General features: G+C 30.3%; 1 protein-coding gene across 1 annotated transcript; it reads left to right on the forward strand.

Moving 5' to 3' along the window:
• The first annotated feature begins 4,065 nt into the window (after nt 1-4,065).
• LOC106717851 lies at nt 4,066-6,368 on the forward strand. The gene is made up of 2 exons (XM_045679405.1): nt 4,066-4,346; nt 5,827-6,368. The coding sequence occupies exons 1-2, from the start codon at nt 4,158-4,160 to the stop codon at nt 5,965-5,967; spliced, it is 330 nt and encodes a 109-aa protein (XP_045535361.1). The 5' UTR covers nt 4,066-4,157; the 3' UTR covers nt 5,968-6,368.
• Nucleotides 6,369-14,693: the final 8,325 nt, after the last annotated feature.

The following is a 14,693-nucleotide window of genomic DNA, read 5'->3' on the forward strand; positions in this document are numbered from 1 at the left end:
AACGATGTTTAATCTCATCGTTGAGGAAAGTCAACGTAAGAACTTGAAACGGTCTTAATTACGGCATCTGGAATATTTGCACTTACATTCATGTATCTTTTAAAAATTCAATTATTCATGACAGTTGTGAAGAGAGAACATTAATAGATAGAATATTATGTTATTTAGATATGTTTATAGACAACACGAGTATATTTATATAAAGTTTAAAGACAATCCTTTACAAAACTAGAGATATCTTGACGTATTTAACTGCCAAAATGTCAGATGGAAACTATGTTATTTGAAATATGTTCTTTCTTTGTTGAACACACTTTTACAGTTATAAAGATAAAAAAAACTTGAGAGGTGTCAAGGGACACCCGGATGGAACGAAGTTCCTTTCAATTAATTAGTGAAGGAACCAATGTTTATTCTATGACTAAAAAACTTAAGTCTTCACAAGAAGTACATTTTATTTCTATGAATTTTCGTTATATATTGTCACGTCGTTGCCATGGTGAAGTAGCGCTCATTCGTCTATAGCAAAAAGTGTCGTGAAAAGTTTTCGTAATTTTTTTTTTCCGTCTAGACCCCTTTCACAACGCGCGATAAGGAACTTCGTTCCAATAAAAATTAAATGTTATAATTCAGCCTATAGCAGTCAAGAAAAGCCTAAAGTAATACAAACACACCACAAATTCAAATAGAATTTAAAAGGAAACTACTCCTTCGTCTGGCGAGAATATATCACATGAACAATGAAAAAAGAATCCGTCGCAAGCAACCATAGCTTCACTTTATTTAATGTGTTTAGGGCAATCACACACGTAGACTTAGTATTTTTAAATATATTTTTGTTTAGTAATAATGCATACAGGATTTCAACAGGAATTAAGCAAAACTTTTATATAGTGTTTTAAAAACCTCATGAATTTTTAATCAGTTGAAGAAACGTTATATTACTTAAATTTCTGTTAACACTAACGTGAAGGAACTTTTATGTAGACGTTCACAAAGTTGATTAATCATAAATAAATTTTTCTGAAAATGAGATTTTTTATTTTAAATTGAAATTCATTATTTTTTTAAATTATAAGGTTAAAATTACCAAACATCTAATTAATTCCAAACTACTCGATGATTTCACTGATAAAAACAAAATTCAATCACCGTTTTCTTGTGTAAGAAGCCTTAGGTGAGATCGAGATTTTGTCTGATTTTAGGTAGGATTTTCTCGACCTTATCTGTGTCGATGTGAGTTTTCTTTACTCGGGTTTTTGTTTATTCTGTTCGAAAAGAGATTTCTGCGGAAAACAGTCGACTATTTTTTTAATTTCGGAGTTTTTGGTATCGTTTGTATTACTTGTTTGATTTTTGTGAATATATGAATTTTACTATTTAGCATCTTACAACGAGTATTTTATATATTTTTTAATGCAACTAAAATGTGAAAAATATGTCGACAGTCGTTGTAACGTAGATATTGGTTTAATTTCAATAAAACATTTGAAAAAATGATAACTGTTTGTTAGTAGAGAAATGTAAAAATAAAATGATTATTTCACATTTGCCAAATAATGTCACGAAGTGTTCGTTGAAAAACATTTATAATTCATACTTATAAGTTAGTACAAAAGTTAGTGTTAAGTACAAAAAGCAAACATAATACTTCTCAGATATACCAAACTGAATCAAACAAACATTGTTTTGATAAGGGAGAGATTCAAAGCCGACTGAATGATAAACCGCGTAACAAAAGTATCGGCTCTCAATACTGGGAAAAGCGTCGGGTAGGAGGGAATGAACCCGGGTAAATCCCGGCTTACGACCCGCCTCGCAACCCCTGTCTCTGTCCGGAGACAGATAGCTCACCTATTCCTTTCGACAATTGCTTCGATTCAAGCCTAGAGGTATATTCTTTATTCCTTTACTTTATTACAGTATCTCAATAGTTTTAGAAGTATAGAAAATGGCTTATACAAGCAAAAGCAAACACATAGTTTGAACTAAATTTTAATAGCAATATTTCATAATTTCGTATTTCTCGTCTACTATAAGATGGTTTAATGATTCTTGTTATCTAGAATTTTCTGTTTGAATAGAATCTGTACCATTCTTATATCACTTGATTCTATCTTTCAAAAACACTTATTACTTAACTCGCTACGAAAGGTGTAATCAAACTACTATATACGACAGAGTATCGAAACATAATATGATGGTTTATTATTTAGTCAGACTATCCCGCTAATATGTGAATTCAAATCTGAACCTTATAGTTCTGTACATGTATTTTTTGAGTAATGTATTACATTACAATTTAATGTACATCCGTGTACTTTTTATTAATGAAAATGATCCTTTGCAATTATTCTCGTATAGCATGAACACGAAGGGGGATGTGGTAATGTACGCGATAAATCTAAATTAAAAACATTATTTAACCCTTTCCTTAACACCGCACCCATTGCTTTACCCAGGTTTTAAATTAACTTCATTAATTCTACCAAAGTATAACAAATTCATTTATGTATTCTATTAATATGGTTATCAGGTTTACTTTTGAATAGAGAATTTGAACTTCAGTACACAAAAAGATTTGTTAATGTGCACAAAATCAATTTTTAACACATGTTTCCGTGAGCATTTTTTTTATTTACAAATTCTATTTCAATTACAATATATATAAACCTGTTTAATTATGACAAATAATTTTTTAACAATTTCTGCATATAAAAAAGATATTCCGTTAAAAATGAAATGAAACAATAATTTCTATAAAGTGTAAGGGAGTTGTCGTCGTGACCCTTTCGTATAAAACTTTTATAACATTATTTTAGGTTTATTAAATATTGAATCTTGAAAAGTGTCAGGGAAAAGTTTTAAAATTTGTCCTGTCGAGGATGACTGACAAGCTATTAATCATACTGTCCGCAAAAATAAAAAGTTTGAAGAAAAATAAATTCCGGCCTCGTGTTTCCCCGGGAGTTAAATAAAAAATAATGTTAAACCTCGTATTATTTATTTCAATATACATTTGATATCGTTATCATCATATATATATGCAGTGCAAAAAATAATGATAAAAATACTGCACACAAAAACTACCTTCAAGTAAAATTCCATCGCAAATACAGTATGTTCGCGAAATATGACTTTTTATATTATATATAGACACTTAAATTTTACTAATTTATAAATGTAGGTACAGTTATAGTAGTATCATAAAGTAAAAGAATAACTTGATATATTACGTATTCAAATTATATAAATCAATGTCTTTCATTTTTATGATAACCTTTTCTATGTTTTATCTGTCTTTCGGCCTTTCTTTGTTTTACATCATCATTTATCGTATTAAAAACGTTCCAATAAATTAAAAATATTGTTTTAAATAGCTAGTAGAAACACGAAAGCTATTTTAAATTCAATTTAGACTTAGTTTTACATGTCTGTCTATCTAAATTATGTTTAAGTCGTGAATATATTATCTGAATCCCCAAATTATGTGTTACAAATATATTTATGTATTAAACATCAAGAATAAAGATTTTTTAAGGAAACAGCAAAAAGGTTAGTCGACATCACAGGAGACCGAAGAGCTGGCAGCTACCTCGGACAAAGAATTAGTCTAGCCATTCAAAGGGGGGAACGCTGCCAGTATCTTCGGAACCTTGCCTAAAGGGACACCTTTTAATGATATATTTTAGTTTTTATGTATTATATTTAATCTAATATTTTAATTTATAATATTAAACTAACTTAGAATATTACTAATAACTCAAATTATAAAGATTACACATCTACAAACTTACAATTTATCGTCGCTAATTATTTTGTTGACAGTACGTCTTATTAGAAAAGGAAACAATACAAAACAACATCCATTGTTTTCAAACAATACAGACCGACAAATTTATCGATAAAATAATCAAACAGAACAAACAAAATACAAAAATTACCATCAGATAAAATTAACGAGCTATTAAAATTAATATTATTTAGCTTATGATAAAATGGGAGATGGAATTTATTCTTGTTTTTATACAGAATTGTGTCGACTATCGCATGTTGAGGTTATCATTACATTATTCATTTGACAGTTGTCGTCGGTCATTCGTCGAGTTCGCAAGGCGCATAGAATCGAACTTTATAATTGGCGAAATGTTAGCGGTATGCGGTTACTTGTGTTGATATTGATTAGTTTAATTGTATGTAATATAGTCTTGTGTTCCGATATGATTGTGGGTGACACAGTACACAGGAAAATGGTGTTCCACCAGAGGGTCAAAGAGTTTCCGATACCGTTTAAAAAGCGAATAAAATCATTGTCATATAGTGATCCTGAGAAACGTATTATCAAGGTAAGAGTATTTTTTCTTTTTATGTATTGATTTTTTTAATTTAATATAACATACAATCTATGACTTACGTCCATACTTGTCTTGTTTAGTAATCTTTTGATGCTTTGCCAATTTATTTACAACCATTGTTATGCTCAGGTATGCTTACGTCAAGGTAAATAATAAATTCAATTTCCGATTATGCACACTTAAGCTAGGATAATTCACAACTTACTTTTTATTATTTTATCTAAAAGGTATGTTTAACTTTGTGGGAAGAGAATCTTTTCCTACCTACGTTATAAGGAAAACTTAAGTTATAAAACAATTGAATTGCAAAGATCCTCGCGTCTCTTGTTTTTAGCGTTTAGTTACCCGTTCAGTCATCTTTTAAAATGGGAGGTACAACTGAACATTAACTGGAAATTCTCAATAACATTTATAAATAAAACGAACATGCCATATACTTGCTTAAATATAAGGCTATGTTAATAACCTTTTTTTGCAAATTAGGATTAATGTGAATAGTACGAATCAGGAAAAAATTCTGCTTCAAAAAAACGGAGTTGGAGAAAAGATCCAACAATATATAGCATTGTACAATATATTTCTATATCTATTGTATTTTTTTGATTTGTTCAGAATAGTGACTGTACCCTTTTTTACTATTGTATAAAAATAAGCTAGAATATTCGAAAACGTTCTTGAAGTAGTAAATTAAATTCTTTATTAACTTATTTTTTTTGTTTTTTTTTTTCGTTTTATGTGCAAATAATTTAACAGATAGTAAGAATTCCATAGTAAAAATGCGAACGTTGATATTTTATAATTTTACTAATTTTAATAGATTTTAAAATGTTTTATTTGCTATTCTACGTATAACATCACATTTTCCGCTGTAGTTATTTTCAAATTAGAATCAAAGATAACTTAAGTTGTGGTTAAATAAATTAGAAAAGAAAGATATATTTGAAAAAAAATCTCGTATTTTGTTTTGTAACACGACGGAGAATTGTCAATATTTAGTTTAATTTTATATCGTTATTAGCTATCAATTTAATGCGTTATTTTATTAAACATCTAATCCCGTGTATAAACTATAAAAACAAGATTTATTGACCTTCTTCGACCGCAAATGGCATTGGCAAATAGCAGTTTTGATGATATAAGACGGTTTAATTGCAAACGCAAAGTCACGTTCCTTTTTATTATTCGTAAACATTCGAATTTATAACCACAATTCATATCGTAACACTCATTGTTTGAAAATTGCCAGACGTTATGTAACAGTACAACCAATTTACACTTTTAAAAAACTGTTTTAAAAAGTATTTTTACTAAACTATGTACTTTGAAAAGGAAAAAAAATATGAACCTTTATGATTCAAATTTAATTTTTGGTAGACTTATAATCCAAACTGCCATTAAGATACAATTATTCTTGTCCTTAGTGTAATCAAGGTCGGATTTTTTTAAACTGTCTACTGGTTGATGTTTTCAGGGTGTTGCTGCAATCGACAATGATTTCTCTCATGCGAGCGCCAATATCACTGAAGGGGGAGTAGGCTACTCTCACGTCACAGTTAGAATGAAGAGCCAGAGACATCACCCGCTAAACTTCGAGGTCGAAATATACGTCTAATCGAAGAGCTATCGGTGAAATAATCTATAAGCAATCTTAGAACCCGTGGATTCACGTAAAACAACTACATCGCACTCCTTAACAACATTTACGGCAATATTCAATCATTTAATGGTCACTTAGTGCTTTAGAGTAGATTTAAAAGGAAAAATATACAATAATGGACTGTTAAAAGACCGTTTACCGGCTGAATGTCTCAGAAAATTAATAAAATTATTTGTCAATGTGTCGTAATATGAGTATGAGTGATAAAAAAGAACCAAGTGTTTTCCAAAGCAAATGTTGACACATCTGTCTACTCCAACAATGATATCGTTTGAAACAATAACCGAATTCATATCAATTCTCGGTAAATCTATTTAAATACGTTATGCCGTTGAGTTTGTTTATATAAAAATCAATTTGTTGGGATGCTATTTATAGTCCATATAGTTCAAGTAAGAAAATAGAATTGTATACAATTTTGTATTTTTTTTATAAAATTGGTTACTCTTTTGTTTCTTTCTTTTTTGTATAATTTTTTGCAAATTATTTACACTGCTGGAAAAAACATGGTTTATAAGGAATTATGATTAATTTTAAACTATTAACAAATTGATAAAATATATTTTTCAGGGGAAAAATATATTTTATATCAGTTAAATTGTTTCGTTTGTTCAAATAAAGACACAATTATATACTTCCAAAGTTTTCTATAAATTGAGTTTATTTGATTTTGCTCTCATAAGAATAATTGGGTTCCAAGTTATTTACTATAACTATATAACATGATTGCGTTAAAGGGGAAATACATATCATTGTATTATGTATCTACATCGGATATAGTGAGATAAATATGCAACAAGGATATAGTCACGTAGGCGCTATGTAACTAGGCTAAGCATAATTATCAATACTCAATTTACATAAGCTGTTAAACACAAAAACATCAGTCATCAGAACACGAAAATTAATATTATAGGAATACCTTAATATTATGTTTTATTTATATATTATATATTTATGTTTTCTATTGTGATTTTTTTTTACTATATACATATAAATCTTGGTACTATATTTGAACACGCATCAAAGAAAGTTTGCGATCACTAACAAAGAGTAAAACATGTTTATAAATGTATTTTTAAAAAGTTAAACATTTTATTATACTATTAGTATAGAAAAACACACTTTATTAATTTTCAATAAGACAAAATCTCCTACTTGTCAAAGACACATTTTAAAAATATATAAAATTTTACTTCTAATCGCAAACTTTTTTTGATGTGTGCACAATGTTATAATTCATCCACGTTATAAAATAGTAAAGTAGACAATGATAGAATCTCTTGGTTTGTTTTGAAATATTGTACCTTTTACTGTTTATGAATCTTCTTAGAAGACTTTATTTAACAAACTCAATTGATATTATTCTTTTAAAATATTACAACTTTTATGTGAATTTACTGTAGTAGAACTGTAATAGAAACTGTTAATATTAATATACCAAATAAACAATTTTATAAATAAACTTCGGTTATGAAAAACTAATACTGTAACAGGCAGTACATTGGTAACTGTACACACAATCTTATTACTAAATGTGCCTAAGGGTCCGTTCACACAGAGCGTGACGCCTTTTTACACTTGCTCTTGATAAGAAAAGATGCATACAAAATAAAATTAAACTTTATTTCAATTGATTAAAGCTCAATTTTATTTGCGATGAAAAATTTGCTCAGCTCTCCGTCCCGGTCTGTCTGAAAATACTTTCTGGTCCATATTCATTATTTTAACAAAAGCTTTACCAAAAATAATCCTAATAGAAATGGATCTGAAATCTGTATTATGTTAAATCTTACAGTTTTTTTTTTTTTCTATATTATGAAGATACGAGATAAATGGAAGCAAATGAAAATATTACAGTTATAAGTCGCTGTAATTGTTACGAATTTGTACATAAGTTAAGTTTGTATTACTTGTAGTTCGTTATTGAAATAAACAGCTTTTTATTCCTTGGTCGTTTTTCTGTTGTATTGCCAATTATCTTCATACCTTAATAACTTAACCTTTAATTAATAAAAATCCAAAATCCAACTGACAGACTCTAATAGATAATATAGCGCCATCTATTGGCTTTCATCTTCAAAGCTAAAATTTAAAAAAATAACTAAGTACACCTTAATGTTATGTATAAAAAATATAAGTAAAATTGTAGTAGTATAGTATCAAAAAATGAGTGAGATTCGAACTCGTAGGTACTATGTGCTGTCAGTCGGGTAGTAAGTATCAAGGCGCATTATAATATAAAAACAAACGAGTAATAGAATGAAAGACTTAATTTAATGTCAAACATTTCGCCTTGGCACACAGTCGTACGTTTATCATTAGCAAAGAAAACTGGTTCTCTAATTATAGGTAATTAGGACTTCTTATCTGGGATGCATAATATCAATACGTCGCAGGAATTGAAGTCAATTCCTATTAAAATGGAATATTACATTTGAATTTACTAACTAAATCCGTATCACTTTGAGTTTTGATGTAATGAGTTCTAATATCGCTTTAGTGCATAACATGTTTCCTGATTTCCCAAAACCAAAAATAAAATTAAACTTACTTTACCAACATTTACAGAGTGCCTGATCGCTCTTTTATTTCTGAAACCCAACTAATATTCGAAGTAACTTTTCGCGACGAACAAAAAATATTCATTCGGATTTTCGACGTAAAACAGCATACGATGTGGACTTTTTGCGGAAAAATTCGAAAATAAATCACAACTGCCGCCAGTGGGCGGCCGGGGCGTGCGAATTGGAAATGCGAGAAGAAAATCGAGTGCATAGACATTCGGAATTTTATTTTATCTACGGAAAATAAGCTTGGTATTTTTTGGGCTTCAAAATTTTAAAACTTTTGAAACATTGCCCTACGTCTCAGGTTGTTTCAAACGTTTTATATTTTATTGTTGCACTTTTAAAATTTCATCCAAAAAAATATTCCAAATAACATCCAATACTGTAAGACAGAAGAAAAAAATTAAGCCAAAACTTTAATGTTTATAAAACCTTGTGTGCCGACCCCACGTGAGTGGGATAAGGCCAGGGAGAAGATGACTGTTTGACAGAAGAAAATAAAACAAAACTGTTATATTTTGTTTTTGTATTGGAACTTCTCAGTGGACCTAGCACAAGTATTAGTGACAATCACCTGAGTATCGTCATCGTCAATTATTTCAAAATTAGTATGCGATTTTTGGTGTACTTTACACCTGATAGGGGGCGGTGCAAATATTTTAATACAAATTTTGTTGATGGCGATTGTCACAAATATTCGTACTAAGTCCGGTCCACAGGTCAACTTAAAATATCTTGTCACACTTTCATCAAAATTTTAACACTTTGATTTGTAAATAACGCGATGGACAAAATTTTATTTTTACATCAGAATCACACTTTCATAACTTGAATATATCTTTGTTGCAAAATTTTAACCGTGATACTATCTATAAAATACAATACAATATTTTATATAATCGATACGGATCCGCAACATCCGATCAGTTTTGAAGTTGTTTGAACGAAATTCAGAAAACCAGACAAAGTTTCTCGCATTGTTGTTGAATTATTCGCAAACAAAAGAAGGGAATTGTTCTAAAGGTAAAAGACGTTTCTTTAAATTTTTACTTGTAATCCTAACATGCTTAAAACAAATTGACAATTAACATAATTAAAGATTGTTTTGTTTGTAATTGATAAAATATTTAATCATTTAACTGATTTTCAAATGTTTTACGCAAGTAGAGATTTTTTTTTTAATTAACAATTGACGTATGCAAAATTGGCTACAAATAGTATAAACGTTCATTTTTCGTAGCACACAATAAATAAAAACAAAAGAATGTATTCATAACCCAAACCCGTATTCATTTTCCGCTTGTCTAAATTTCCCCCTTTAACTTTCACGTACAAATTCTTGAACAAAATATACGTTCACCTAACCACGGAAAATGTTTTCGACAACGCCACGTCGAAAGTTTCCACCGGCCCAGGGGATAAACAAAAAGGGGTAGGCGCTTTCCACGGCCCTTCGTTATTAATGTAATAACTGACACTTTGTTTTATGAGACTTCCCACTTTACTAGTATGTTCGCGTCTACTAACGCCTGCGACGCGACGAAAGACATTCTCCACTTTATGAATTTTGTAACACAGATTATTAAACGTTAAGGAAGTTTGATGGACAAATTGAGTCAAATGGTTAATAAGTAAAAACTAGTCGTCTATAATACCCTAAGCGACTAACTTAAAGTAAAAAATGTATAAATAGATAATACATGTAGGTACTTAATACTTATATTAGGTAATCTTAAGTTAAAGATTGAACTTAATAAAAGTAAAATTTTACGGGCTATAAAAGTATTAGTGACAGCGTAGTAAAGTACTTTTATCTACACAGCTGTTACCGTTTGAATTTTAAAAACTGAAACGTTCAAGTCGCAAAATTTTAAAAGTTAGCTTTGAGGAGCACGTATTTTAAAAAACAAAAGCCATCTCGACGTTTCAGGAAGGCACGTAGCTAGGAGCTCCAATCGGGGCCCGAACTGTCGTCGACATCCGATATCAGCAGAACGTTACGGACATTCAAGAATTTCCAATAACACCCGCTTCTTACCAGATATAAAACCAGGTAATACAGCTTTAAAACAATAACAGTAAAGTTTAAAATCGATTGTAACATTAAACGAGTTATGCAAATGACAAGTTTGCAAAAGATTCAAGATGCCGTAAAGGTAAAAATCGAGTTTCTACATTGCTAAGTATACTACGTCGACGTTACTTATATATTCAATACTATGTGAGTGATTGCAGTTTTGAATAACTGCTATTTTTCAGACAATTAATTAAAGTATTCTGTATAAGTTCACAGTATAAGTAGTTAAATTGCATCCTTGATATTAACAGCGATAGAACAGAAGTTTTATAAAAACAGAAAACTAAAGCCGAAATATTCCAACTCCTGTATTCATATTTGATGCACCATGAATGAAAACGGCCAGGGGTGACGGTATTGAAAGGAAAGTCATTAACCCACTTCGACGTTCGTATTTTTAGACCGGCCTGTACAATAATAGTTTATGCTATCGCGCCATTCAACTTTTCCTTGTCTATAAACAAACCAAACAAAGGAAGTCGGTGTCGTTAAGAGCATGACTCAACCAGCCAAGTTCTGACAGCTTCATACTATTTTTATCAAAGGATGTTACCAATAGATTTGGTAGTTGTTTCATAAACTTGTGTCTTTACGTAAGAGCTTCGTTTCATCTTTTACCAAATAAATAATAACCGATAATATCGTTGGTTTTTGAAACAAAAATCTTTGTTTGAAACATAATGTCAATAACCTGACAATATGTTATATATAGAGATTTTGCTCTCAAAAACCAACGATAGGATACTTAATCTTTATTATTTGTCCTAGCAATATCTCTATTTTTTATTCTTTCATTGAAACAATGCTTGACAAATCTTCCATCCATCAACAGTCATTATAACTTCATAGTTACAATTCCATACATAATTTTCCTTTGAAATTAATTACAAATGGTGTACAATATTAATAATTCCTATGAGCTTAAATAATCAACAATTGAGACCATAGTCCTCTTGCTTCACACTAAATAAGAATAAATAAACATTTTAACAGTTTGAGGAACTCACATATTCTCACAATTTAATGTTGATACAGCCCTGTTGGGTCTTGTATAATAACATTAAATAGAATTAGGGAAGCGGCATAAGCAGATAAAACGTCGCATAAGGTCTTCGGTCGATTCGACGGCGGTCGGGCGGGTTTTATTGGGAGGCTAATTACGTAAGACATGGGCTGCGGGTAGTCATCCATCAATCAGGATCTGTCCGGGCTTGTGCGGACTAATTTGCTCGTTTGTTTCGGCCCTAAGCCCCCTTGCCGTTGCTAAGAAACTCTGATAGATATTTAATATTCTGATGACTTATTGGTTAATAATAAAGCAGTTTATTACTAAATTGCATCCAATGAATCTTAAGATTGGTATTTTAATTCTCATTAAAGTTAACACATTAAATCAATGACATCATAGGTATACACGTAGTAGTAGTAATAGCAGTAGAATTTAATTGAATCAACTTGACAATTATAAAACAATTAAATATGATAAGTGTTATAAATTTTTGGAGCTCCTGGTGCTAGGGAATTATAGATTATAGAATGAGAAGCAAGAGAAATGTTAAGGGGCTGGGTGATTGGTACAGAACGAATATGTTCTTGTTGTTAGTCATCAGCTCACTATACTTCCCCACTGAGGGGCTCGGAGCCTACCCTAAGTTAAAAGTGACTAGGCCATAGTCCACACGCTGGCCCAGTGCGGGTTGGTTGACATCATAACGTTTTCCTTCATTGTAAGAAAGTCAAGTTCGGGATACAAAGCCAGGACCTGCAGATTACAAGTCAAGTGCTTAACCCCAACCCACCGACGCTCTGATGAAATATTCTAGATAAACAATAACCTTATCCTAGTAAATTAGTATTAAAGTCTATGTATGGGTTAAAAAGGATGTAGGACACAATAAGTTATACAATACGGAAAAACGAAATGTGGAAAAATAAAATATATTTTTAGCATTGTTTATACACGTATCATTCAAACAAGGGGTGGAAACTAGATGGAAACAAAGGGCGTGAACATCAAACTTCAGATTGTGAGTAATAAAACAGTTTCTACCGAATTGAAGGGGACTTGCGTTATTTTTGCAAGAGATTTCTTTTTTTTTTCTTAAATGAATTACTGCTTTTCGTATGAATAATGCAAACATTTAAATCACAATATTTTGTCTACTATAATGGCATTTATGTAAAAGAAAATTAATGGTTTGTTAAGAAGTTTCAGTTCCTTAACCAAACAATCAGTTTAAAAATATAAGAAAAAATATTTTGATTGACTTTTTCGGTATTAAATTTTGTATTAATTTGATATGATTAACTTAAGCAAGCAAAAATATAACGGATATTAGTAAAATCTCAATTTCCCGCACAAGAATTTATCCTCAGGTATCCGTAAAACTGCAACAAAACAAAAAACTAAAGCAATGAAAACAACAACAAAAACTTCTACGTGCTCCGAGGAAACATTGTAACAAGAAACATTAGAAATCTTTTCAGGTCAAAACTTGTGGCATCTCACAGAGAAGTTGTACAATGTTTACTTAGAAATTTTTTCAAACTCACGTCAAAGTAATTGCCTTTCAGGAAAAAAAAACGTTTTGTTTGTAACACTACACTATGGTTACCTAACCTGTTCTGTCGTTAAACTGTAGTTAATAATAATCATACAGGTTTTTACGCAAAGAACGATATTTTAAAAATTAATTCCCTCATGATCTTTACCTTATATTATATTAAAAAAATGTAAATTAGTAAAATATTTTAAGGTTACAATTTTTCAAATATGATCTGCCCGTATTCAAGTAAATATTTACATTATGTTTGATGTTATTCAAAACAAGTTTTATAAATAACACAAAAAAATGTCACATGAAAATAAAAAATCAAATATGCAATCACTTTACCCTGTCTGCGCGGAATACTGATACAATATAGAATAATTTACGGTCGGGGCAAGTCGACACGACGTGAAGTCTCTGAAGCTACACACAAACATAATTGTGATAATAATTTAGGAAGGTTCCTTTCTCGTTTGTATGAGAGTCACGGACCACTCTATGAAACTTGACGAAGGCCCTGCAAGGGAAAGTTTCCTAGCAACGCTGTCTTACCCATACAAATGACTGCAAATTGTGTAAGATGTTGTGGCCGAATATTCACGAAGCTGCAGAAATATTTTTTTCTGTTTTAATAAAATACTGGCCGAAATTTTGTATTTTTGTTTTTACTGCATGTCTTTTGTTTTTTATGTTCTATCTCAGAAATGAATACAAAAGATGTGGCGAGAAAACGTAACCGTATCCAAGTAACAAGATTTGAATCCTACAAAAAATATCTGTAAGAACCACATTTTTTTTCCTCAAATACACAATACACAATAGTTTCTAAAAGAAATGTTTTAAAAATATCTTTGTTGCATCTATTAATATTTATCACCATTTTAATAGGAACTATTATGAGTAGAAAGTTTAAAAAAACATGAGTGACATCTGTAACCCATATCCAAAGCGTTTCTAATTAGAAATGACACATTTATAATTGCCCTGAATGAGAATAAAAGACATTCCACGTGCCGACTAGCAAAGGTGAGGACATTAGAGAAATAATGCCACGAGTATGCACTACCGAAACATCTTTCTATCTCGGTTTCTTCAAGGGATATCAACATGTTTCGATACAAGAATTTGGAGCATAAAAAAACAAATTACGAAGTCAATCGTAAGCGTGAAACAGAGCAACAAATGTCAGAAAAGCTTTAATTTACGCAGACTATTTGAAATACGGAAACTTCGTGGACATTCCATATTTAATATTCTCTAAGCTATTAATGTCGCCCACGACTTCCATTCAAAATAATTTTGTGATTTTCGTAACTTTCCTTTTAATTATTCTTATAAATTGTCATTATGTTGACATTATCGACGATTCACTGAAATTACATAGAATTATTACAGGTAATTAATATAATTAATATAAAACGTAAAGAATAATATCTTAAGAAACTAAGATAATTTGAGAAAGATTTCTAATTCTTTTCGAATACA

The sequence above is a fragment of the Papilio machaon genome, chromosome 9, assembly GCF_912999745.1.
Source record: "Papilio machaon chromosome 9, ilPapMach1.1, whole genome shotgun sequence".
In the NCBI taxonomy this organism is placed as follows: domain Eukaryota; kingdom Metazoa; phylum Arthropoda; class Insecta; order Lepidoptera; family Papilionidae; genus Papilio; species Papilio machaon.

Bases quoted from the DNA above. Each gene is read 5' to 3' on its own strand.
- LOC106717851 (XM_045679405.1), top strand. From the start codon at position 4,158: ATGCGGTTACTTGTGTTGATATTGATTAGTTTAATTGTATGTAATATA. The intron at 4,347-5,826 runs GTAAGAGTATTT...TGATGTTTTCAG, and splicing joins CTGAGAAACGTATTATCAAG to GGTGTTGCTGCAATCGACAA.